The following is a 27427-nucleotide window of genomic DNA, read 5'->3' on the forward strand; positions in this document are numbered from 1 at the left end:
GAGTTGCCCCCAAAAATTTTGGGTTCCCCACCCAAATTTTGAGTTCCTTCCACCAAATTTTGAGTTCTTCCTCACATTTTTAGTTCTCTCCCCAAATTTTGAGATTCCCCCCAAAATTTTGAGTTTTGCCCCCAAATTTTAGGTTCCTGCCCCCCAATTTTTCAGTTCTACTCCAAAATTTTGAGTTTACCCATAAATTTTGGGGTTCCCCACCAAAATTTCGGGACCCCCTCCACCCAAATTTTGGGTTCCTCCCCCCAAATTTTATTTCTCAAAAATTTCGGGTTCCCTCCCATCCAGTTTCCATTTCTTTCCTACAAATTTTGGGTTCCCCCCCAAATTTCAGCTTTCCTCCTCAAATTTTGAGTTCTCCCCCAAAATTTTGAGTTTACCCACAAATTTTGGAGTCTTCAAACCAAATTTTGGCTTCCTCCCCCACCCAAATTTCAAGTTTCACCCCAAAATTTCAGATTTACCCCCCAAATTTTAATTCTCCCCCCAAATTTCAACTTTCCCAGCAAAATTTCAGGTTTATCCCCCAATATATTGAGTTTCCTCCCATAATTTCAGGTTTTCCTCCCCAAATTTCAGGTTTTCCTCCTCAAATTTTGCGTTTTCCCCCCAAAATGTTGAGTTGTTGAGTTTTGGAGTCCCCCACCCAAATTTTGGCTTCCTTCCCCACTCAAATTTCAAGTTTCCCCCAAAATTTTGAATTTTCCCCCAAATTTCAGGTCTACCCCCCAAATTTCACGTTCCTCCCCCAGATTTCAGCTTTTCCCCCCAAAATCTCATCTCCCCCTCCCCAATTCCCCAGTCCCCCATCCCAAATTCGGGGTCTCACAGGGATCCGGGGGGGGGGACACCCCCAAATTTACTGCACGGACACCACAGCACAGAACCGACCACGACACCACGGGGGGGGCCCAAAATCGGGCTGGGGGGACCCCAAAAACCCCCTGGGATGGGGGGGATAGGCAACGACTCCCCCAAAAACCCCCCCTTAACAACACCAACCCCCCCAAAAAAATCCCCCCCCCCCCAAATTCACCCGGGGGGGGGGGGGGAGGGGCGCTGAGGAGCCCCCCCTTTTCCCATCATGCAACACTTTGTGCCCCCCCTCCCAAATTTGCAGCCCCCTCCCCAAATTTCCCCTCCCCCCCCCAGCTCTGTTATGGCTTTTGAAGGATTTTTGGGGGGTTTGGGGTTTTTTGGGGAGGTCTTGGGGGGGGGTTTGGGTTTTTTAGGGGTTTAGCCCTCCCTAGGTGAGGGTGATGAAGGCCGAGGCCTTTTCCTTCAGCTGCCGCAGGCACAGGTGGCAGCTCCAGCTCCCTGCACCAAAAAGAGTGGGTTTTACCCCAAAAATCCAGGATTTTACACCAAAAAATCCAGGATTTTGCCCCAAAAAAACCCAGGATTTTATTCCAAAAAAATCCAGGATTTTATCCCCCAAAAGCACGGCTTTTATCCCCAAAACATCGCAGATTTATCCCTCCCAAAATTGCTGATTTTATGGCAAAAAAAGGCAGATTTTATCCCTCAAAACTAGAAGATTTTATCACTAAACATCGTGGATTTTATCCTCAAAAAATCGCAGATTTTATGCCAAAAAAATCAAGATTTTACCCTAAAAAATGGTGGCTTTTATCCCAAAAAATCCAGGATTATGTCCCCAAAAATCAAAGCTTTTATCCCAAAAAATCCAGGATTTTACCCCAAAAAATCACAGCTTTTATCCCAAAATATTGTGGAATTTATCCCCCAAAATTTGCTGATTTTACCCAAAAAATCCAGAATTTTATCCAAAAAAATGGCAGATGGTGACCCAAAAAATCACAAATTTTACCCCAAAAAATTCCAGGATTTTATCCCAAAAAACTCGCAGATTTTATCACCAAAAATTGCAGAATAATCCCCAAAAATTGTGGATTTTATGCCAAAAAATCCAAATTTTACCCCCCAAAAATAGCTCACTTTATCCCCAAAAATAGTAGATTTAATCCCCAAAAAGGCTGATTTTATCCCCCTAAAATCGTGGCTTTTATCCCAAAAAATTGCGGAGTTAACTGGAAAAAAAAACCAAATCCCCCCAAATTTCCCCCAAAACCCCTTCCCATACCCCACAAAAATGCCCAAAATGCACCAAAAATCCCCCAAAATTCCTTCCCACACCCCCCAAAAATTCCCAAAATGCCCAAAAATTCCCCTGAAATCCCCTCAAAACTCCCTCCAAAATCCCTCAAACTCCTTCCCACAGCCCCAAAAACATTCCCCAAAATGCCCCAAAATCTTCCCCAAAAATCCCCGTAAAATCCCCAAAATGTCCCAAATCCCCCAAATCCTCCCACATAATCCCCCGAAATTAACCCCAAAATCCCTCTAAAACCCATCAACATCCCCCTAAAACTCCCCAATATTCCACAAACCCCTTCCCACACCGCCCAAAATCCCAAAATCCCCAAAATCCCCAAAACCCAAAAATCCCCAAAATCCCCAAAAATCTCCAAAATCTCCAAAACCCCAAAAATCCCTAAAACCCCCAAATCCCCAAAATCCCCCCCAAAATTCTCCGAAATGCCCCAAAAAACCCTGCAAAATGCCTCAAATTTTCCCCCAAACTCCTTCCCACACCCCCCAAAAATCCCCCCAAACTCCCCAAATTGCCCCAAAATTCCCCCAAATCCACTCCCAATCCCCCAAAAAATCCCTCCAAAACCCCCCAAACCCCTTCCCATACATCCCCAAAATCCCCCAAAATGCCCCAAAATTCCCCCAAAATGCCCCAAAATCCCACAAATCCTTCCATAATCCACCCCAAAATCCTTCTAAACCCCCCCTAAAATGCCCCAAAATCCCCCAAACCCCCCTCAGAAATCCCACAAAAGGCCCCTAAAATCCCCCCAAAATGCCCAAAATCCCTGAAAATCCCCCAAATTCCTTCTAAAATGCTCCAAAATCCTCCCAAATTTCCCCATAAATACCTTTCCCCACCCCACAAAAACGCTCAAAATCCCCCAAAAGTCCCTCAAAATGCCCCAAAAAATCTCCCAACATGCCCGAATTCCCCCAAATCCCCCCCTAAGTCACCCCAAAATCCCCCAAATTTCCCTCCAGAACTCCCAAATCTCCCCAAATTTCTCCCCAAATTCCTTCCCATAGCCCACAAAACCCCCCCAGAATCCCCCAAAACGCCCCAAAATGTCCCAAATCCTCCCCAAATCTCCCCCCAAAAATCCACAAATTGCCCCAAAAATCTAAATCCCTTCCCTTTCCCAAAAGCTCCTCAAAATCCCCGCAGAACCCCCAAAAATCCTGCTGAAGCACCCAAATGTCTCCCCAAAACCCCTTCCCTCACCCCCCAAAAATCCCCCAAAATGCCCCCAAATCCCCCCAAAATCCCCTAAAATCATTCCCCAAATCCCTCCAAAATCCCTAAAATTCCCCCAAATTCCCCCCGAAAATTCTTCCCACACCCCCCAGAAATCCTCAAAATCACCCCAAATGCCCCCAAAATCTCCCAATATCTCTCAAAAATACCCCAAAAATACCCCAAAACTCCTTCCCTCACCGCCCAAAAATCCCCCACAATTCCCCCCAAAATCCCCTAAATCCCCCAAACCTCCCAAAATCCTTCAAAATCCCCCTAAAATCCCCCAAACCCCTTCCCACAGCCCACAGAAATCCCCCAAAAATTCCCCCAAAATCCTTCCCACACCCTCCAAAATACCCCAAAAATCCCCCCAAATCCCCCCCAAACCCGCCAAAAATCCCCCCAAATTCCCCCAAACCCCCCTAAAATTCCCCCAAACACCCCAAAAATCCCCCCAAATCCCTCCAAATCCCCGCAACCCCCCAAATCCTACTAAAAATCCTAAAAAATCCCCCAAAATCATCCCCAAAACCCCCCCAAAATCCCGCCCAAACACCCCAAAAATCCCCCCAGAATCCTCCCAAAATTCTCCCAAAAACCCCTCAAAATCCCCAAATTCCCCCAAAATGCCCAAAAGTCCCAGTTTACCCTCAGGGGGCTCGGCCATGGGGGGGCTCAGGCAGTACATGTGGTACCCTCGGTCGCAGTCGTCACAGAACAGCAGCTGCTCCTGGGGGGACAAAAAAAACAATTTTGGGACAAAAAATAAAATTGATATTTTGGAGAAAAATGGAGATTTTTTGGGAGAAATGGAATTTTGGGGGGAAAATGGGGTTTGGAGGGGAAAAAGTGGAATTTTGAGGAAAAAAAATGGATTTTCTTGGGAGGAAAATATGGAGCTTGGGGGGGGAAAAATGGATTGTGGGGCAAAAAAATGGTTTTTGGGGAGGAAAATGGATTTGGGGAAGAAAACTGGATTTTGGGATGGATTTGGGGATTTTTGGAGGAAAAATGGGGTTTTGGGACAAAAAAATGATTTTTCTGAGAAAAAAAAAAGAAGAGTAGTGACAAAAAATTGAATTTTTTTTTGAAAAATTGGGATTTTTTTGGGAAAAAATGGAGTTTGGGGGGAAAAACCTGAATTTTAGGGGAAAAAATAATTTTTAGCGGGGCACAAAATGGATTTTTGGGAGAAATAAAATGGATTTTGCGGGGGGAGGGGAAATTTGGTTTGGGCAGGAAAAATGGATTTTGGGATGAGTTTGGGGTTTTGGGGGGAAATTTGGGTTTTGGGATAAAAATGGATTTTTGGCACCAAAAAATGGATTTTTCTGGGGAAAAAAGGTTTGGGACAGAAAATGGATTTTTTTGAAAAAGATGAGTTTAGGGCGAAGAAAATGAAGTTTGGGGTAAAAATGGATTTTTGGGGGGAAAAAACGGATTTTGGGGGGAAAATTAGATTTTTTTTGGGAAAAAATGGAGTTTGGGGGAGGAAATGGAATTCTGGGAAAAAAAATCCCCAGATTTTAGGGGGAAAAAACTTGAATTTTAGGGAGAAAAAACCCCGATTTTTAGAGGGGGACAAAATAGATTTTGGGGAAAAATAAAATGGATTTTGGGTGGATTTGGGGCTGTGTTTTTTGGGGTGGATTTTAGGATGATTTTTGGGAGGTTTTTGATTTTTTGATTTTTGGGATGATTTTAGGATGATTTTAGGATGATTTTGGGTTGATTTTGGGGATGATTTTGGGATGATTTTTGGGATATTTTGGGTCCCTCACATTGTTCTCAGCCGTCCCACACAGGCTGCAGAATCAGGGCGATTTGGGGTGGATTTGGGGCTGTGGTTTCGGGTGGATTTTAGGCAGGATTTGGGCTGGATTTGAGGATGATTTTTGGGATGATTTTAGGATGATTTTGGGGTAATTTTTGGGGTGATTTTGGGATGATTTTGTGGTGATTTTGGGATATTTTGGATCTCACGTCATTCTCGGCCGTCCCGCACGGGCTGCAGGATTTGAGGCTGTGTTTTTGGGGTGGATTTTAGGAGGATTTTGAGGTGATTTTAGGATGATTTTGGGATGGTTTTGGGGTGATTTTGGGGTATTTTGGGTCTCACGTCGTTCTCAGCTGTCCCGCACAGGCTGCAGGATTTGCACTCGATGCACTGCCAGCGGTACGAGCGCGCCGCCGCCGCCATGGCCAGGGAGAACTGCAGGCACGAGGGGTGTCCTGGGGAACAAAACACCCCAAATCACCCCAAAACCACCCCAAAGCCACCCCCAAAAACCCAGAAATCTCACACCCCAAAATCACCCCAAAGCCACCCCAAAAATCACCCCAAAATCACCTGAAATCACCCAAAATCACCCCAAAACACCCAAAAATCACCCCAAAAACTCCCAGAAATCCCACACCCCAAAACCCCCAAAATTCCCCAAATAAACCCAAAACCACTCCAAAAAACCCCAGAAATCTCACACCACAAAATCCCCCAAAAAACCCCAAATCACACCAAAATCACACCAAAACCACACAAAATCACCCCAAAAACACCCCAAAATAACCCCAAAAAACCCCAGAAATCCTACACCCCAAAATCCCCCAAATCCCCCAAATAAACACCACAAGGCCAAAATAAATCCCAAAAAACGGCAAAAATTACCCCAAAATCACCCTAAAACCACCCCCAAAAACCCCCAGAAATTCCATGCCCCAAAATTACCCCCAAAAATCCTAAAATTCCACAAAACCCAAAAATCCCTCAAATAAATCCCCCTAAAACCCCCAAAGTTACCCCAAAAAATCCCACAAAACCCCAAAGTTACCCCAAAAACTCCATCCTGAAAACCCCACACTAATCTCAAAAATCCCCAAAGCAACCCCAAAACCCCAATCCCTGAACACCAAACCTGGATGGACCCCAAATGTCCCAATGTCCTCAGTGTCCCCAAATGTCCCAAATCCCCCCAATGGCCCCTGGTGTCCCCAATGTCACAGTGCCATCCCAGGGGTGTCCCCAATATCCCCATTGATGTCCCCATGTCTCCAGTGTCACAGTGCCACCCCAGGGGTGTCCCCAATGTCCCCACCTGCCCTCCCGCAGTCGGCACAGGCAATCAGCTGCTCCTCAGTCCTCAATCCCCCCAATCCCCCCAATCCCCCCAATGTCCCCACTGATGTCCCCATGCCCCCAGTGTCACAGTGCCACCCCAGGGGTGTCCCCAACGTCCCCATTGATGTCCCCATGTCCCCACCTGCCCTGCCACAATCCGTGCAGGCGATCAGCTGCTCCTCTGCCCCCAATGTCCCCACTGATGTCCCCAGTGTCCCCACTGATGTCCCCAGTGTCCCCTCTCTGTGCCCACCTGCCCTCCCGCAGTCGGCGCAGGCGATCAGCTGCTCCTCTGCCCCCGTGTCCCCACTGATGTCCCCACTGATGTCCCCAGTGTCCCCAGTGTCCCCTCTCTGTGCCCACCTGCCCTCCCGCAGTCGGCGCAGGCGATCAGCTGCTCCTCTGCCCCCAGTGTCCCCACTGATGTCCCCACTGATGCCCCCAGTGTCCCCACTGATGTCCCCGATGTCCCCAGTGTCCCCAGTGTCCCCTCTCTGTGCCCTCCCGCAGTCGGCACAGGCGATTAGCTGCTCCTCTGCCCCCAATGTCCCCACTGATGTCCCCAATGTCCCCACTGATGTCCCCAGTGTCCCCTCTCTGTGCCCACCTGCCCTCCCGCAGTCGGCGCAGGCGATCAGCTGCTCCTCGCTCCCTCTCGCTCTCGCTCCTCCGGCGCAGAAATCACAGGGACCCTCGGGGGGGGGCCCGGGGGGGGCGGGGCGGCCTGGGGGGGACACCCCGAAATGTGGGGGAGGGAGAACCTCCAAAAAAACCCAGCCCAGAAAAACCCCACCCAAAAAAACCCCAAAAAATTCGCAAAAAACCACCTCAAAAAAACCCCAAAATCTCCTGAGCTCCCCCAAAGAAACCCCCCCAAAATGAGGGGGAGGAGCACCCCAAAAAAGCCTCACCCCCAAAAAGCTCCACCCCAAATATTACCAGCCAAAAATAACAAAAACACCCCCAAAAAAATCCCAAAAACACCACAGAAAAATACCTAAAAAACCTCTGAAAAAAGCCCTAAGCTCTCCTGAGCCCCCCCTCCCCCTGGAATTTGGGGTTGGACCCCAAAAAAACCACCTTGCCCCCGAAAAAACCCCATCCAAAAATAACAACAAAAAAAACCTCCACAAAAAGCCAGCCCCATAACCACCCAAAAACCTCCCAAAAAAATCCAAAATCTCCTGAGCCCCCCCGCCCGTGACTCTCAAAATTTGGAGGTGGGGGGAATCCCAAAATGTGGGGGTGGGTCACCCCAAAACCAGCCCCTACCAAAAAAACCCGACCCAAAAACCAAAACAAAACCCCAAAAAATAACCCTGAAAAAACACCACAAAAACACTCCAAAAACCTTCCAAAATAACCCCAAAATCTCCTGAGTTCCCCCAGAGACCCCCAAAATTTGGGGGTGAGGGAACCCCAAAATGTAGGGTTGGGACCCCAAAAAAACCTCACCCCAAAAAAACCCAAAATAACAAAAAAAACCCCACAAAAAACAACCCCAAACCAAACCAAAAACCTCCCAAAATCTCCTGAGCTCCCCGCAGAGTCCCCCAAAATCTGGGGGAGGGGCACCCCAAAAAAAACCTCACCCCAAAAAAACCCAACCCAAAAAAACTCCACCCAAAAATAACAAAAAACCCCCCCAAATCCCCAAAAGTACAACAGAAAACCATCCCAAAAACCTCCCAAAATAAACCCAAAATCTCCTGAGCTCCTCCCAGAGACCCTCAAAATTTGGGGGTGGGGGAATCCCAAAATGTGGGACCCCAAAAAACCCTCATCCAAAAACGAAAAAAAAAAAAAAATTTAAAAAATCCCCAAAAACCAGCCCCAAACTGCCCCAAAAACTTCCCAAAAAAAACCCCAAAATCTCCTGAGCTCCCCCAAAGAAACAACCCCCAGAGACCCCAAAATGTGGGAGGGGGGAACCCCAAAATCTTGGGGTGGGACACCCCAAAAAAAACCTCACCCCAAAAAAACCCCACCCAAAAATAACAAAAGAAAACAAAGAAACCTACAAAAAATCCCGAAAAGCACCACAGAAAACCACCCCAAAAACCTCCCAAAATAACCCCAAAATCTCCTGAGCTCCCCCCAGACACCCCGAAAATGTGGGGGTGGGGGAAGCCCTAAATGTGGGGGAGGGATTAAAAAAAACCCTCACCCAAAAAAAAAAAAAAAAAAAAAAAAAAAAAAAAAAAAAAAAAAAAAAAAAAAAAAACCCACAAAAAATCACGCCAAAAAAAGCTCCCAAAAAACCCCAAAATCTCCTGTCTCCTCCCAGAGACCTCCCCCCCAAAATGTGGATTTTTGGGGCTGGTTTTGGGGTGATTTAGGGGTGGGTTTGGGATTTGGGGGGTTTTTGGGGTGTTTTGAGGAATTTCAGGGCAGTTTTGGGGTGACTGTGGTGGATTTTGGGGATTTTGGGGATGCTTGGGGTGGTTTGGGGCTGGTTTGGGATTTTTTGGGGTTCTTTCAGGGGATCTGGGGTTGGTTTTGGGGTGATTTAGGGGGTTTTTGGGGTTTGGGATTTTTGGGGGTTTTGGGGCGTTTCGAGGAATTTCAGTGCAGTTTTGGGGCGACTGTGGTGGATTTTGGGGGGATTTTGGGGATGCTTGAGGTGGTTTGGTGATTTTTTTGGGGGTTTGGGGCTGATATTGGGGTGCCTTGGGATACTTTGGGTGATTTTGGGATATTTAGGGCTGGTTTTGGGGTTCTGGGATGATTTTTGGGTGATTTTGGGGAATTTTGAGCAGTTTTCACGTGACTGGGAGATTTTTGGGGTCATTTTAGGGGGGTTTGGGGTTATTTTGGGGTGATTTGGGATATTTTGGGGTATTTAGGGTATTTTGGGGTATTTGGGGGTGTTTTGGGTTGATTTTGGGATATTTTGGGATACTTTGGGATATTTTGGGGTATTTTGGGATATTTTGAGGTGATTTTTGGGATATTTTGGGATGATTTTGGGATATTTTGGAGTGATATTTTGATATTTTGGGATATTTTGGGGTACCTGTGTTCCTGCGCTGGTTTTCGGGGACCCAGTTTAACTCTTTGTAAAACTCTGGGGGGGCAAAGGCATAAAAAGGGGGTGAAGCCCCCCAAAATCCCCCCAAAATTGCGGGTGAGGTCCCAGGCCTTCAGGAAACCCCCTCAAAACCCCCAAAAATGGGGCAGGGACACCCTAGAACCCCCCAAAAAAATGGGTCAGGGACCCTCAAAATGGGCCAGGGTCCCTCCCCACCAGCCCTGGGACCCCCAAAAATGGGACTGAGCCCCCCCCAGGACCCCCAAAAACGACCCCAGACCCCTTCCCACCCCCTCTGAGCCCCACAAAATCACCCCAGGACCCCCCAGAAATCACCCAGGGACCCCAAACCCCCCAGAAATAGCACAAGGACTCCCCAGAGACCCCCCAAAATCGGGGCAAAGCCCCCCAAAACCCCCCCAAAAATGGATAAGGGACCCCCAAACCCCCCAATGGGACAGAGAACCCCAAATCCCCCCAAAACCAGGAGAGACACCCCTAATCCCCCCAAAAAGGGACCAAAGCCCCCTAAAACTACCCCAAAAATGGGACAGGGACCCCCAAACCAGGACAGGAACCCCACAAAACCGGGACAGGGATCCCTCAACACCCCCAAAACAGGACAGGGAACCTCAAACACTCCCAGACCCCTCTAAAAGTGGGACAGGGACCCCCAAAACCCAAAGAAAATGGGACAGGGACCCAAGTTCCCCCCAAACCAGGACAGGGACCCTCCCAAACCTCCCAAAACCGGGACAGAGACCCCAAAACCAGCTCAGGGACCCCCCACAAAGCCCCCCAAACACCCCAACCCCCCCCAAAACCAGGACAGGGACCCACAAACACTCCCAGATGCCCCTAAAACCAGAACAGGGACCCCCAAAACCAGGACAGGAACCTTCAAACCTCCCAAAACCGGGACAGGGACCCCCAAACACCCCAAAACCAGGACAGGGACTCACCCAAACCTCCCAAACCCAGAACGGGGACCCCCCAGACCCACTCAGAACCCATCCCCCCCGTGCTCCTCCCCCTCACGCCGGTGGTGATTCCTGCGGGGGGGCCCCGCGCCCCCCCCCGGCTCCTCGCCCTCCTCCTCGGCCAGGTGGGTGTGGGTGTAGTGATAGCTGAGCCCGGGGCGGTTCTTGTAGCGCTTCCCACAGACTGCAAAAACACCCAGGGTCACTCAGGGTCAGTCAGGGTCACTCAGGGGTCACTCAGTGCCACTCAGAGCCACTCAGAGTCACCCAGTGTCACCCAGGGTCACTCAGGGGTCACTCAGTGATAGGTGGGCCTGGGGCAGTCCTTGTAGCGCTTCCCACAGACTGCCCAAAAACCAAACACTGCTCAAAAAACCACTCAGGGTCACTCAGGGTCACTCAGGGGTCACTTAGTGTCACATAGGGGTTACTCAGGGTCACTTAGGGATCACTCAGGGTCACTCAGGGTCAGTTAGGATCACTCAGGGTCACTCAGGGGTCACTCAGTGATAGCTGAGCCTGTGGCAGTTCTTGTAGCGCTTCCCACAGAGTGCAAAAACACCCAGGGTCACTCAGGGTCACTCAGGGTCAGTTAGGAGTCACTCAGGGTCACTCAGGGGGCACTCAGGGTCACTCAGGGTCTCTCAGTGATAGCTGAGCCTGGGGTAGTTCTTGTAGCGCTTCCCACAGACTGCAAAAACACCCAGGGTCACTCAGGGTCACTCAGGGTCAGTTAGGAGTCACTCAGGGTCACTTAGGGTCACTCAGGGGTCACTCAGGGGTCACTCAGTGATAGCTGAGCCTGTGGCAGTTCTTGTAGCGCTTCCCACAGACTGCAAAAACACCCAGGGTCACTCAGGGTCACTCAGGGTCAGTTAGGAGTCACTCAGGGTCACTCGGGGGGCACTCAGGGGGCACTCAGTGTCAGCGTCACTCAGGGTCACTCAGGGGGCACTCAGGGTCTCTCAGTGATAGCTGAGCCTGGGGTAGTTCTTGTAGCGCTTCCCACAGACTGCAAAAACACCCAGGGTCACTCAGGGTCAGTTAGGAGTCACTCAGGGTCACTCGGGGGGCACTCAGGGGGCACTCAGTGTCAGCGTCACTCAGGGCTCACTCAGGGTCCACTCAGGGTCACTCAGGGTCACTCAGTGATAGCTGAGCCTGGGGCGGTTCTTGTAGCGCTTCCCACAGACTGCAAAAACACCCAGGGTCACTCAGGGTCAGTCAGGGTCACTCAGGGGTCACTCAGTGCCACTCAGAGCCACTCAGAGTCACCCAGTGTCACCCAGGGTCACTCAGGGGTCACTCAGTGATAGGTGGGCCTTGGGCAGTCCTTGTAGCGCTTCCCACAGACTGCCCAAAAACCAAACACTGCTCAAAAAACCACTCAGGGTCACTCAGGGTCACTCAGGGGTCACTTAGTGTCACATAGGGGTTACTCAGGGTCACTTAGGGATCACTCAGGGTCACTCAGGGTCAGTTAGGATCACTCAGGGTCACTCAGGGGTCACTCAGTGATAGCTGAGCCTGTGGCAGTTCTTGTAGCGCTTCCCACAGAGTGCAAAAACACCCAGGGTCACTCAGGGTCACTCAGGGTCAGTTAGGAGTCACTCAGGGTCACTCAGGGGGCACTCAGGGTCACTCAGGGTCTCTCAGTGATAGCTGAGCCTGGGGTAGTTCTTGTAGCGCTTCCCACAGACTGCAAAAACACCCAGGGTCACTCAGGGTCAGTTAGGAGTCACTCAGGGTCACTTAGGGTCACTCAGGGGTCACTCAGGGGTCACTCAGTGATAGCTGAGCCTGTGGCAGTTCTTGTAGCGCTTCCCACAGACTGCAAAAACACCCAGGGTCACTCAGGGTCACTCAGGGTCAGTTAGGAGTCACTCAGGGTCACTCGGGGGGCACTCAGGGGGCACTCAGTGTCAGCGTCACTCAGGGTCACTCAGGGGGCACTCAGGGTCTCTCAGTGATAGCTGAGCCTGGGGTAGTTCTTGTAGCGCTTCCCACAGACTGCAAAAACACCCAGGGTCACTCAGGGTCAGTTAGGAGTCACTCAGGGTCACTCGGGGGGCACTCAGGGGGCACTCAGTGTCAGCGTCACTCAGGGCTCACTCAGGGTCCACTCAGGGTCACTCAGGGTCACTCAGTGATAGCTGAGCCTGGGGTAGTTCTTGTAGCGCTTCCCACAGACTGCAAAAACACCCAGGGTCACACAGGGTCACTCAGGGGTCACTCAAGGTCACTCAGGGGTCACTCAGTGTCAGGGTCAATCGGGGGGCACTAAGGGGTCACTCAGGGATCACTCAGGGGTCACTCAGTGATAGGTGAGCCTGGGGCAGTTCTTGTAGTGCTTCCCACAGACTGCCCAAAAACCAAACACTGCTCAAAAAACCCCTCAGGGTCACTCAGTGTCACATAGGGGTCACTCAGGGTCACTCAGGGTCACTCGGGGGGCACTCAGGGGTCACTCAGTGATAGCTGAACCTGTGGCAGTTCTTGTAGCGCTTCCCACAGAGTGCAAAAACACCCAGGGTCACTCAGGATCACTCAGGGTCAGTTAGGGGTCACTCAGGGTGACTCGGGGGGCACTCAGGGGGCACTCAGTGTCAGTGTCACTCAGGGTCACTCAGTGATGGCTGAGCCTGGGGCCGTTCTTGTAGCGCTTTCCACAGACTGCAAAAACACCCAGGGTCACACAGGGTCACTCAGGGGTCACTCAGGGGGCACTCAGTGTCAGGGTCACTCGGGGGGCACTAAGGGGTCACTCAGGGATCACTCAGGGGTCACTCAGTGATAGGTGGGCCTGGGGCAGTTCTTGTAGCACTTCCCACAGACTGCCCAAAAACCAAACACTGCTCAAAAAACCACTCAGGGTCACTCAGGGTCACTCAGGGGTCACTCAGTGTCACATACGGGTTACTCAGGGTCACTCAGGGGTCACTCAATGTCACTTAGGGGTCACTCAATGTCACTCAGGGGCCACTCAGAGTCACTCAGTGATAGCTGAGCCTGGGGCAGTTCTTGTAGCACTTCCCACACTGGGGACAGCAACAGTGAGTGTCTGAGTGGTCACTGAGTGGGCACTCTAGGGTCTCTCAGGGGCAGTCAGGGGGCACTCAGTGTCCGAGTGGGCATGCAAAGTCCGAGTGGTCACTTAGGGGCCAAGAGGGCACTCAGGGGGCAAGCAGGCTTTCAGTGGCTGAGTGGTCACTCAGGGATCGAGCAGGCACTCAGCAGCCACTCGGTGTCCGGTCACGCAGGGCCAAGTGGGCACTCAGGGGCCAAGTGGTCACCCAAAATCTGAGTGGTCACTCAGTGGCCAAGTGGTCACTCAATGTCTGAGTAGACACTCAGGGCTGAGTGGGCACTCAGCATCTGAGTGGTCACTCAGAGACCAAGCAGGCGTTCAGAGTCTGAGTGGGCACTCAGTGTCTGAGTGGCCTCTTGGGGGCTCAGTGGTCACTCAGTCTGAGTGTTCCCTCGGTGTCCGAGCAGTCAGTCCCCCTCCCCCCCGGCGCCCCTCCCCCGCTCACTGTCGCACACGTAGGGCTTGTCTCTCTCCTCCAGCGCGGCGTCCACCCTGCGCCGCACCACCAGCCCGTACGCCTGTGGGGGAGGGGAGCTGTCAGGGGTCAGCCGGGCACTGTCCATCTGTCCCTGTGTCCGTCTGTCCCTGTGTCCATCTGTCTGTGAGGCTGTCTGTCCCTGTGTCCATGTGTCTGTTCACATGTCCATGTGCCCGTCTGTCCCTCTGTGTATCCATCATTTCCTCTGTCCATCTGTTCGTCTGTCCGCGTGTCCCTCTGCCTGTGTGTCCCTCTGTCTATCCCTCTGCCCACATGTCCATCTGTCCATCCATCCGTGTGTCCATCTGTCCATTTGTCCATGTGTCTGTCTGTCCCTCTGTCCATCTGTCCTTCTGTCTGTGTGTCCATCTGTCCATCCGTGTGTCCATCCATCTGTCCATGTGTCCATCTGTCCCCTTCTCCCTCTCTCCATCTGTCTGTCCATCCTTCCCTCTGTCCCTCTGTCCATCCCCCTGTCCCTGTGTCCCCCTGTCCCTCTCTCTCTCTGTCCATCCCCCTGCCCGTCTGTCCGTCCCACCTTGCCCTTGCTGTGGTTCCGTCCCCCTGTCTGTCCCTGTATTCCCCTGTCCCTGTTCCGTGTCCGTCTGTCCGTCTCACCTTGCCCTTGTTGCGGTTCTTCCTCCGCGGCGTTTCCTCGTCCAGCTCATCCCCATCAGGATCGTGCGGGAAATCGGGGGGGGGCGGCTTCTGGGGAGGGCGGGGGGGAGTTGGGATTTGGGGGAAAATTTGGGATTTTGGGGAGAAATTGGGGATTTGAGGGAATTCAGGAATTTGGGGAATTTGGGGGAATTTAGGGATTTGGGGAAAATGTGGGGATTTGATGGAATTTGGGAATTTTGGGGGATTTGGGTATTTTGGGGAATTTGGGAAATTTGGGTATTTTGGGGAATTTGGGGATTTGGGGGATTTGAGGATTTTGGTGAAATTCTGGCATTTTGCGGAAATGTGAGGATTTTTGGGGAATTCGGGGATTTGGGGGAGGGAGGGATGGATGGACAGATGGACAATGGACAAATGGACAAGGGATGGACAGTGGATGGATGGACAGATGGACACACAACTGGACACTCAGACGGACGGACACACAGAGACACACGGACACACGGACAGTCACACAGACAGCTGGACACACGGACAGACACACAGACAGCTGGACACAGGGACAGGTGCACGGACAGATGGACACATGGACACACAGATAGACGGACACAAAGACATGTGGACAGACACACGGACAGCTGTACACATGGACAGACAGACACATGGACACACACACAGATGGACACACGGGCGGACACACAGACAGACACATGGACAGACAAACGGGCAGACAGACAGACACATGAACACACGGACACACACATGGACAGACACACAAACACATGGACAGACAGACGCACAGACACACGGACAGACACAGACACACGGACAGCCTCTCCTCTCCGCACTGACCGCTCCGTCCAGCGCTGCCTCCTCGTCCTTGGTGTCGCCGCCCTTGCGCTCGGGCGGCTCCGCGCTGAGCAGCGCCTCCAGCACCGGCCCCTCGGGCAGGGACCCCTCCTTCCGCACTGACCCGGGGGTGTCCATGTCTGCGGGACACCGAGCGGTCAGTGCGGCTCCGGACACGGCTCTGACCGCTCCGGACACGGCTCTGACCGCTCCAGACATGGCACTGACCGCTCCGGCCACTGCACTGACCGCTCCAGCCACTGCACTGACCGCTCCGGACACGGCTCTGACCGCTCCAGCCACTGCACTGACTGCTCCAGCCACTGCACTGACCGCTCCGGACACGGCTCTAACCGCTCCAGCCACTGCACTGACCGCTCCGGACACGGCTCTGACTGCTCCAGCCACTGCACTGGCCGCTCCGGACACGGCTCTAACCGCTCCGGACACTGCACTGACCGCTCCGGACACGGCTCTGACCGCTCCAGCCACTGCACTGGCCGCTCCGGACACGGCTCTAACCGCTCCGGACACTGCACTGACCGCTCCGGACACGGCTCTGACCGCTCCAGCCACTGCACTGACCACCCCAGACACGGCAGTGACAGCTCCGGCCACTGCACTGACAGCTCTGGATATGGCTCTGACCACTCCGGACACTGCACTGACCACCCTGGACACTGCACTGACCGCTCCGGACACTGCACTGACCACTCCGGCCATCCCCCCACACCTCGCTCCGGACAGCACTGAGCAGTGCCTCCAGCACCAGCCCCTCGGGTAGGGACTCCTCCTTCCGCACCGACCCGGGGGTGTCCATGTCTGCGGGGCAACCGAGCGGTCAGTGCAGCTACGGACAGGGCTCTGACCACTCTGGACACGGCTCTGACCGCTCCGGACACTGCACTGACTGCTCCGGCCATCCCCCCAGACCCTGCTCCGGGCAGCACTGAGCGGCGCCTCCTGCACCTGCCCCTTGGGCAGGGACCCCTCCTTCCGCACTGACGCGGGGGTGTCCATGTCTGCGGGGCAGTGCTGGTCAGTGTGGCTCCGGACACGCCAGACACAGCCCCAGATGCTGCTGTGACCGTTCCAACCATCCCTCTGGCCACTCTGGTCACCTCTCCAGCCACCCTTCCAGCCATTCCTTTGGACACTGCTCTGGCCACCCCTCCAGACACCCCTCCAGCCACTCTGGTCACCTCTCCGGCCACCCTTCTGGCTATCCCTCCAGACACCAGCCTGGCCAGCACTCTGGCTACTCTGGACACTCCTCTGGCCACCTCTCTGGACACTCTGACCACTCCGGCCACTGCTCCAGCCGCCCCTCCAGCCAATCCGCTGGCCACCACTCCAGCCACTGCTCTGGCCATCCCTCCAGACATTCTGGCCCCTCCGGCCACTGCTTAAGCCGCCCCTCCAGCCGCTCCTGCCACCCCTCTGGCCACTGTGGTCACTCCTCCAGCCACTCTGGACATCCCTATGATCACGCTTCCAGCCACCCCTCTGTTCCCCTGTCCCTCCGTCCCTCTGTCCCTCCATCCCCCTTTCCCCCCGTCCCTCTGTCCCTCTGTCCCCTGTCCCCCCGTCCCTCCGTCCCCACCGTCTCTCACATGGCCGCAGCCTCGGGGCCTCCAGGATGTTCAGGCGCCGCTTCTTGCGCCAGCAGCGGGCAGGGTATGAGTAGATCTGACCCGGGGACAGGCCTGGGGACAGAGAGTGACCACTGGGGACTGACCACAGCACCCACAGAGTGACCACTGCACCCACAGACTGACCACAGCACCCTCAGAGTGACCACTGCACCCCACAGTGACCACTGCACCCCCACAGTGACCACTGCACCCACAGAGTGACTATAGCACCCACAGACTGACCACAGCACCCATAGAGTGACCACTGCACCCACAGAGTGACCACAGCATCCACAGACTGACCACTGCACCCATAGAGTGATCCTGACCCCAACTGACCCCACAGGGTACGAGTAGATCTGACCCAGGGACAGGCCTGGATGGACTGAGTGACCACTGGGGACTGACCACAGCACCCACAGAGTGACCACTGCACTCCCAGAGTGACCCTGACCCCAACTGACCCCACAAGGTATGAGTAGATCTGACCTGGGGACAGGCCTGGGGACAGGGATGGACACTGACCACTGCACCAAAGAGTGACCACTGCACCCCCAGAGTGACCACCCCAGAGTGACTATAGCACCCACAGACTGACCACTGCACCCCCAGAGTGACCACTGCACCCCCAGAGTGACCCTGACCCCAACTGACCCCACAGGGTATGAGTAGATCTGACCCGGGGACAGGCCTGGGGACAGGGATGGACTGAGTGACCACTGGGGACTGACCACTGCACCCCTGGAGTGACCACTGCACCCTTGAGACTGACCCTGACCCCAAACGGACCCTGACCCCCCAGAGTGACCCCGACCCCAAACTGACCCTGACCCCAGACTGAGCCTGCCCAGTGGCAATTTTGGGGCAGTTTTGGGGTGACTTTGGGGCAGTTTTGGGGTAACTTTGGGGTGGTTTTGGGATGATTTTGGAGCAGTTTTGGGGCAGTTTTGGACTGATTTTGGGGCGGTTTTGGGTCCTGGCAGGGACAACTGGGGGGGCTCTCTCACCTCACACTGGCTCTGCCCCCAGCCCGGGGGGGTCCCTCCCCTACCCCAGGGATCTCTCACCATTTCGGGGGTCCCTCCCCTATCCTGGGGGTGCCGCCCTGTCATGGGTCAGTCCTGAGCGACTCTCCCCATTTCAGGGGTCTCTCCCTGTCCTGGAGGGGTCCCAGGGCTCTCTCCCCACTCCGGGGGTGCCTCCCCATCCCGGGAGTTCCAGGGGTCTCTCCCCATTTTGGGGGACATTTGGTTTGTCCCCATTCTGAGCGTCCTGGGAGTGTCCTGGGGGTCCCTCCCCATCCCGGGGGTTCCTCTCCATTTTGGGGGTCCCTCCCTTATCCCAGGGGGGTCCCAGGGGTCTGTCCCCATTTCGGGGGTCCCGGGGGTCTCACCAGGCCGGCGGTGCGCCCGCTCCATCCAGATGTAGGAGTTGCCCTGCGCCACGCCGGTCTGCGCGTCCAAGAAGGGCAGGCGGAGGCTGCGCTCGGCGCAGAGCCGTGCGTTGTAGCTGCGGCAGTGCTCCAGTGCCTCGCGGTAGAACTCCTCACCCAGACTGGGGGAAGCAAAAATCTGATCCAAAACTGGCCAAAATCCATCCCAAAATCCATCCCAAAATCCGCCCCAAATTCTGCCCCAAAATCCACCCCTCCACCATCACCCAGCCCCAAGCTCAGTGCTCCAGCGCCTCGCAGTAGAACTCTGCACCCAGACTGGGGGGAGTGAAAATCTGATCCAAAACTTGCCAAAATCCATCCCAAAATCCATCCCAAAATCTGCCCCAAATCTGACCCAAATCCATCCCAAAATCCGCCCCAAAATCTGACCCAAAACCCACCCCGGCACCATCACACAGCTCCGAGTTTGGTGCTCCAGCGCCTCGCGGTAGAACTCCTCACCCAGGCTGAGAGACCCAAAATCTGATCCAAAACTGGCCAAAATCCATCCCAAAATCCATCTCAAAATCTGCCCCAGATCTGACTCAAATCTGACCAAAATCCATCCCAAAATCTGACCCAAAATCTGACCCAAATCTGACCAAATCTGACCCAAAATCTGATCCAAATCTGACCCAAAATCTGATCCAAATCTGACCCAAAATCTGACCCAAAATCTGACCAAATCTGACCCAAAATCTGACCCAAAATCTGACCCAAATCTGACCCAAATCCGACCCAAATCCGACCCAAATCTGACCAAATCTGACCCCAAATCTGACCAAATCCGATGCAAAATCTGACCAAAATCCGATCCAAAATCTGACCCCAAATCTGGCCAAATCGGACCCAAAATGTGATCCAAATCTGACCAAATCTGACCCAAATCTGACTAAATCTGACCCAAATCTGACCCAAAATCTGATCCAAATCTGACCCAAAAGCTGACTCAAATCTGACCCAAAATCTAACCCAAAATCTGACCCAAATCTGACTCAAATCTGACCCAAAATCCAGTCTCCATATCCTCTCCAAAACCTGGGCCTCCTCAAATCCCAATATCCCCCAGCCCATCCCCCCAAACCATCCTGGACCCCACTGAACCCCAAAATCTATCCCCAGAATCCTTCCAAAATCATCCTGAACCTCCCCCGAACCCCAAAATCCCCCCCCAAAACCCAGGACCCCCCAAACCCCCAAATCCCCCCCCAAATCATCCTGGAACCCGCCCCCCCCCGAACCCCAAAATCCATCTCCAAAGTCCAAAACATCACCGGGGATTGATCCCAAATTTTGGGGCCCCCTAAAACTCCCCCAGGACCCCCAAAATCCCCACACCCCCCCCCCCCACCAAGAGCAGCACGACCCTCCCAAATTCGGGCATCCCGAATCTGGGGACCCCAGACCCCAAATTTCGCCCCCAAATCCCCTCAGAGAGCACGGTACCTTTGGGGGGTTCAGGGTGGGACCTACCACAATTTAGGGACCCCCCCAAAACTTTTGAGACACCCCCAAAAAATATCACGGCCCCCTTTTGGGGTGACCCCAAACCCCAAAACTGCAGGACTCCCCAAAATGGTGGGGAGGTGGGATAGTGGCTGGTCCGACCCCCTCAAATCCCAAAAATCCACCTGGACCCCCTAAAAAATCCCCCCAAAAAATACCCGGGACCCTCAACCCCCCCCCAGGACACCCCAAAATGCCCCTGGAGATCCTCCAAAATAACTTCAAACCTCCCCAGTCCCCCAAAACTCCCTCGGGGAACCCCAAAATCCCCCCCAAATCTCCCCCAGCCCCCTCCGCAGGACCCCAAATCACCCTCGGACCCTCCAAACACCTTCCAAAATCCCCAAAATCCCCCCAAACACCCCCGGACACCCTGAAATCACCCCAAAATCACCTCCGGATCCCCCAAAACCCCCCAGGACACCTCAAAATCACCCAAAATCGCCTCCCCAGGACCCCAAGCACCCCCAGATTCCCGCGGGGGAGGGGCCTGAGGGAGGGGGCCGGGGGGGCGGGGCCACGCTGCCGGGTCCGCCCCGCCCCCGGCCCGGGCCGGGACCGGGAATGGGACCAGGATTGGGACCGGGAATGGGATTGAGATCGGAACCGGGATAGGGACCAGACCAGAACTGGGATGGGACTGGGATCAGAACTGGGACGGGGATTGACATGGGATTGAGACCGGGATTGGAACCGGGATCAGAACCGGGGCCAGAACCCGGACTGGGAATGGAACTGGAATTAGAACTGGAACCAGGATCAGAACCGGGATCAGGACCGGAACAGGACTGGGATGGGACCTGGAAGCGGGATTGAAATGGGAATGGGACCAGGACTGGAACTGGGATCAGAACCAGGACTGGGAATGGGATAGGAATTGGAACCGGGATCAGAACCGGGACTGAGATCAGAACTGGGACTGGGATTGGAACCAGGACTGAGATTGGAACCAGGACTGGGATTGGACCGGGACCAGAACAGGAACAGGGATTGAAGCGGGAATGGGACTCGGACTAGTACCGGGATCAGAACCGGGACTGGGATTGGAACTGGAACCAGAACCAAGAGTGGGGCTGGGGCCGAGATTGGGACCAGAACTGGGACCAGGATCAGAACCAGGATTGGGACTGGGACCAGGAACAGGATGGGTCAGGACTGGGACGGGGACTGGGATCAGAACCGGGACCACGACTGGTGCCAGGACTGGGACTAGGGCCAGGATCAGAACCAGGGCGGGGTTGGGATCAGGACTGGAACCAGGATGGATTTGGGGCTGGTACCAGGACTGGGATGGGACTGGGATCAGAACAGGGAATGGGACCAGGATTGGGATCAGAACTGGGAACAAAAGGAGGATCGGGATAGGGACCAGAATCTGAACCAGAACTGGGATTGGAACCATGATCAGAACTGGGATTAGGACCGGGACCACGATCAGACCTGGGACTGGGATTGTAACAGTATTGGGACTGGGACTGGAACCGGGAATGGGACCAGCATCAGAACCGGGACCGGGATCAGAACTGGCATTGGGACTGGGACCGTGACCAGGAACAGGATGGGCCAGGACTGGGATCGGGATCAGAACCAGGCTGGGGTTGGGATCAGGACTGGAACCAGGATGGATTCAGGGCTGGTACCAGGACTGGGACTGGGACCGGAATTGGGATCAGAACTGAGACTGGGACCAGGATGGGGCCGGTGCCAGGGTCAGAACTGGGACGGGATTGGGAATGGAACTGGGATTCGGACCAGGACCAGAACCGGGATCAGAACCGGGATCGGGATGAGAACCAGGATTGGGATGGGATGGAGATGCTGAAGGGGAGGGACCTAATTGGGATGGGGACCGGGATTGGGACCAAGACCAGAATCGGAACCAGGACTGGGATGGGACCGGGATCAGAAACAGGAATGGGACAGGGATTGGGATCAGAACCGGGATTGGGATGGGAGGGGATGGAGGCAGTGGTGCTGAAGGGGAGGGACCCAACTGGGATGGGGACCAGTATCGGGATCAGAACCGGGATTGGGACCGGGATGGGTTCAGGGCTGGTACCAGGACTGGGATTTGGATCAGAACCGGGAATTGGACCAGGATGGGGCCAGTGCCAGGGTCAGAACTGGGATGGGATTGAGAACAAAACTGGGATTGGGACTGGGATCAGAACCGGGACTGGGATCAGAACCAGGACTGGGATCAGAACTGGGATCAGGATCAGAACTGGGATTGGGATGGAGGTTCTGGTGCTGAAGGGGAGGGACCCAATTGGGATGGGGACTGGGATTGGGATCAGAACCGGGATTGGGATCAGGATCGGGATCAGAACCAGGACTAGAACCAGGAATGGAACCGGAACCAGGATTGGTACCGGGAATGGTACTGGGACCAGGACCTAGGTGGAACCAGGACCAGGATCGGAGCCAGGACTGGGATAGGACCGGGATCAGAACTAGGGATGGGACTGGGATCAGGATCAGAACCAGGATTGGAACCAGAATCAGAACTGGGATTGGAACTAAGATCAGGATCGGAATGAGGACTGGGATGGGACTGGGATTGGGATCAGAACTGGGACTGGAAGCAGGGTCAGGACTAGGACCAGAATCAGAACTGGGATTGGGATTGGAACCATGATCAGAACCGGGACTGGGATCAGGACCAGGATCAAACCTAGGACTGGGATCGTAACCGGTATTGGACCTGGGATTGGAACCGGGAGTGGAAACAGCATCAGAACCGGGACTGGGATCAGAACTGGGACCAGGATCAGAACCAGGATTGGGACTGGGACCAGGAACAGGATGGGCCAGGACTGGGACAGGGACTGGGATCAGAACCGGGACCACGACTGGTGCCAGGACTGGGACTAGGGCCAGGATCAGAACTAGGGCGGGGTTGGGACCAGGACTGGAACCAGGATGGATTTGGGGCTGGTACCAGGACTGGGATGGGACTGGGATCAGAACAGGGAATGTGACCAAGACTGGGATCAGAACCGGGAACGGAAGGAGGATCAGGACTGGGACCAGAATCAGAACCAGAATTGGGATTGGAACCATGATCAGAACTGGGATTAGGACCGGGACCACGATCAGACCTGGGACTGGGATTGTAACAGTATTGGGACTGGGACTGGAACCGGGAATGGGACCAGCATCAGAAGCAGGACCAGGATCAGAACTGGCATTGGGACTGGGACCGTGACCAGGAACAGGATGGGCCAATACTGGGATCCAGATCAGAACCAGGATTGGGATGGGATGGAGGTGCTGAAGGGGAGGGACCTAATTGGGATGGGGACCGGAATTGGGATCAGAACCGGGATTGGGACCAGGATCAGGATTGGAACCAGGACTAGAACTGGGATTGGAACCGGAACCGAGATTGGAACCAGGACCCGGACTGGGATTGGACCAGGATCAGAACAAGGGATGGGACCACGATTGGGATCAGGACCAGGACTGGAAGCAAGATCGGGACTAGGACCAGAATCAGAACCAGAATTGGGATTGGAACCATGATCAGAACCGGGATTGGGACTGAGACCAAGATCAGACCTGGGACTGGGATTGTAACAGTATTGGGACTGGGATTGGAACCGGGAACGGGACTGGCATTAGAACCAGGACCAGGATCAGAACTGGCATTGGGACTGGGACCAGCAACAGGAACAGGATGGGCCAGGACTAGGACTGGGATCAGAACCAGGATTGGGGCAGGGATCAGAACTGGGATTGGGATGGTAGGGGTTCTGGGCTGGTACCAGGACTGGGATTTGGATCAGAACCGGGAATTGGACCAGGATGGAGCCGGTGCCGGGGTCAGAACTGGGATGGGATTGCGAACAGAACTGGGATTGGGACAGGGATCAGAACTGGGATTGGGAAGGGGATCAGAACAGGGATCAGGATCAGAACCGGGATTGGGACCGGGACCAGGATGGGGGCCAGGATCAGAACCGTGGTTGGGTTGGGGCCAGGACTGGAACCAGGATGGGTTTGGGGCTGGTACCAGGATCGAGATTGGGATCGGGACTGGGGCCAGGATCAGAACCGGGGTCAGGTTGGGACTGGCATCAGGACCGTGATGGGTTTAGGGACGGTAGCAGGACTGGGACTGGGACCGGGACCGGAATTGGGATTGGAACGAAGACTGGGACAGGAGGGGATGGAGGTTCTGGTGCTGGAGAGGAGGGACCCAGTTGGAACAGGGACTGGGATTGGGACCAGGATGGGGATGAGGACCAGCACTGGGATCGGGATCAGGACCAGGACTGGGACTGGGACAGGAGGGGATGGAGGTTCCAGTACCAGAGGGGATGGACCCAGTTGGGATGGGAACTGGGATTGGGATGGGGACCAGAACCAGGACTGGGACCGGGATGGGTTCGGGATCAGGACTGGGATTGGGACTGGGATCAGAATCAGGACCAGGACCAGGACCAGGACCAGGACCAGAACTGGGAACGGGACCAAAACTGGGACCAGGACCAGAACTGGGACCAGGACTAGGACTGGGATCAGAACCAGGACTGGGGCTGGGATTAGGACTGGGATCAGAACCAGGACTGGGTCTGGGATTAGAACCAAGCCTGGGATAGGGTTGGGATCAGAACCAGGATGAGGACTGGAATCGGGATCAGAACCAGCATTGGGACCAGGATTGGGATCTGGATCAGGACCAAGATCAGAAGTAAGACTGGGACTGGGATTGGGACCAGGATCAGAACCAGGACCAGAATTGGGACTGGGATCAGAAGCAGGCCTGGAACTGGGATTGGGACTGGGATCAGAAGCAGGACCAGGATTGGCACCGGGATCAGAACCAGGACTGGGACCAGGACCGAGACTCAGCCTGATCCCCACCAGTACCGCATGTCCCCCAAGGTAAGACCCCACCCACACTGGTACCGGAACCTCCAACCCCACCAGGTCCAACCCCGTTGGTATGGGGACTCCATCCCCGCCGATACCGGGAACCCATCCCTGCCGGTACCTGGACTCCATCCCCGCTGGTACAGGGACTCCATCCTCACCGGTACCGGGACTCCATCCCCACTGGTACCAGGACCCCGTCCCCACTAGTACCGGGACCCCGTCCCCGCTGGTACAGGGACCCCATCCCTGCCGGTACCGGGACCCCATCCCCAACGGTACCAGGACTCCATCCCCGCTAGTACCGGGACCCCATCCCTGCAGGTACCAGGACCCCATCCCTGCCGGTACCAGGACTCCATCCCCACTGGTACCAGGACTCCATCCCTGCTGGTACCAGGACTCCTTCCCCACTGGTACCAGGACCCCGTCCCCACTGGTACTGGGACCCCATACCTGCTGGTACCGGGACTCCATCCCCGCCAGTACCAGGACTCCATCCCCGCTGGTACCAGGGGCTTGGCTCCCGGTGGGTTCCTCCCTAGCAGAGCCACGGTACCGGTTCTGCCGGTACCGACACCTCCATCCCCGCCTGAACCGGAGCCTCATCCCCGCCGGTACCGGCACCTCCATCCCCATTGGTACCGGTACCAACACCTCCATCCCCACCCGAACACGAGCCTCATCCCCGCCGGTACTGGCACCTCCATCCCCACCAGTACCTGCACCGGGACCCCATCCCCGCCGGTACCGGGACTCCATCCCTGCCGGTACCAGGACACCATCCCCGCCGGTACAGGGACCCCATCCTCGCTGGTACCGGGACCCCATCCCCGTCGGTACCGGAATCCATCCCCACTGGTGTCAGGACTCCATCCCCGCCGGTACAGGGACCCCATCCCCGCCAGTACCAGGACCCCATTCCCACCAGTACCAGGGGCTTGGCTCCCGGTGGGTTCCTCCCTAGCAGAGCCACGGTACCGGTTCTGCCGGTACCAACACCTCCATCCCCGCCCGAACCGGAGCCTCATCCCCACCGGTACCGGCACCTCCATCCCCATTGGTACCGGCACCAGCACCTCCATCCCCACTGCTACCGGTACCGTCACCTCCATCCCCGCCCGAACCGGCACCTCCATCCCCATTGGTACCGGTACCGACACCTCCATCCCCTCCGGTACCGGAACCTGCACCTCCATCCTCACCGGTACCGGCACCTCCATCCCCACCCGAACCGGAGCCTCATCCCCGCCGGTACTGGCACCTCCATCCCCACCAGTACCTGCACCGGGACCCCATTCCCGCCAGTACCAGAACCGGCACCTCCATCCCCACCGGTACCAGCACCTCCATCCCCACCGGGTCCATCCCCACCGGTACCGGGTCCACCCCCACCGCTACCGGACCCCTCTCCTCTTCGGTACCGGGTCCCCACCCTCACCGGGTCCCTCCACTCCGGTACTGGCACCCCCATCCCCGACAGCTCCATCCCCGACAGTAATGGATCCCAATCCCCGCCGGTACCGAGAGCCAGATTCCCGGTAGCTCCATCCCCGCCGGTACCAGGGGCTCCATCCCCTCCGGGACCGGCACTTCTATCCCCGCCAGTACTGGGTGCCCGGTTCCCGGTCGGTCCCTCCACGTCGGTACCGACACCTCCATCCCGTTAGTACCGGGGGTTTCATCCCGGCACTTCCAGCCCCGCCGATACCCGGGGCTCCATCCCCACCGGCTCCATCCCCGCCGGTACCCGATAGGTCCCTCCCTGCCAGTACCGGCACCTCCATCCCCAGCGGGTCCATGCCCGCCGGTACCGGGACCCCCATACCCGCCGGTACCGGGGGTCTCCGTGCCCTCCCGCCCGTGCCCGTGCCCGTGCCGGTGCCGGTACCGAGCCGCTCCCCCGGCAGTGCCGGTGCCGGTTCCGGTGCCCCGAGCCCCCCACTCACCATTTGAGGGGTTTGTGCAGAGCCGTGGCCATTTTGCGCCGCCGGGGCCGCTCCGCGCTCGGGGAGGGGGCGGCGGGGTTCGGCCCCCCCTTCCCCTGCTCCCCTCCCCCGCTCCCCTCCCCCGCCCCCCCCCGGGGGTCGCTCCCGAACCCCGCGGGACCCCCGCCCGCCCCTCCCCCCCCACTCCCGGTGCCCCCCGGGCCCCGCCGGTACCGGGGAGGGGAGGGGAGGGGGGAAACGGGGGACGGGGGCGGGACTACAACTCCCGGCATGCACCGCGTGCCACTGATTGGCCCGCGCGGCTGTCAATCGTTCACGGGGCGGAGCTAAAGGGCGTGGCCCCCTCCTGTCATTGCTATTGGGGGGGGATGGGGACCCCCCAAAATCCCAAAGAATTCCCCAAAATTCCCCCAAATCCTCCCAGGATCCCAGAGGGACATCGATGCGCGCCCCGAGCCCCCTGAGAGCCCCAAATTCCTCTGAAACCCCCCAAAAC

The 27427-nt window shown here is 55.6% G+C and overlaps 1 protein-coding gene across 1 annotated transcript; it reads right to left on the reverse strand.

Annotated features, from left to right (window-relative positions):
* Nucleotides 1-847: 847 nt before the first annotated feature.
* On the reverse strand, nucleotides 848-27218 carry LOC130266120 (zinc finger protein neuro-d4-like). Its single transcript, XM_056515450.1, has 12 exons — nucleotides 26932-27218; nucleotides 18557-18717; nucleotides 17143-17235; nucleotides 15533-15669; nucleotides 14678-14767; nucleotides 14027-14099; nucleotides 10552-10677; nucleotides 9499-9549; nucleotides 7090-7206; nucleotides 5487-5599; nucleotides 4016-4097; nucleotides 848-1329 (listed from the first exon to the last, which is right to left on the reverse strand). Exons 1-12 carry the CDS (start codon nucleotides 27201-27203, stop codon nucleotides 1259-1261), a joined length of 1386 nt encoding a protein of 461 aa, XP_056371425.1. The 5' UTR covers nucleotides 27204-27218; the 3' UTR covers nucleotides 848-1258.
* Between the last annotated feature and the right edge of the window lie 209 nt (nucleotides 27219-27427).

This window comes from Oenanthe melanoleuca, unplaced genomic scaffold, assembly GCF_029582105.1.
Source record: "Oenanthe melanoleuca isolate GR-GAL-2019-014 unplaced genomic scaffold, OMel1.0 S001, whole genome shotgun sequence".
Classification (NCBI taxonomy): domain Eukaryota; kingdom Metazoa; phylum Chordata; class Aves; order Passeriformes; family Muscicapidae; genus Oenanthe; species Oenanthe melanoleuca.

Bases quoted from the DNA above. Each gene is read 5' to 3' on its own strand.
- LOC130266120 (XM_056515450.1), bottom strand. From the start codon at position 27,203: ATGCCGGGAGTTGTAGTCCCGCCCCCGTCCCCCGTTTCCCCCCTCCCC. The intron at 15,670-17,142 runs GTGAGAGACGGT...GGTGTCCCGCAG, and splicing joins GGCCCCGAGGCTGCGGCCAT to ACATGGACACCCCCGGGTCA. The intron at 14,100-14,677 runs GTGAGACGGACA...CCTCCCCCACAG, and splicing joins AGAACCGCAACAAGGGCAAG to GCGTACGGGCTGGTGGTGCG.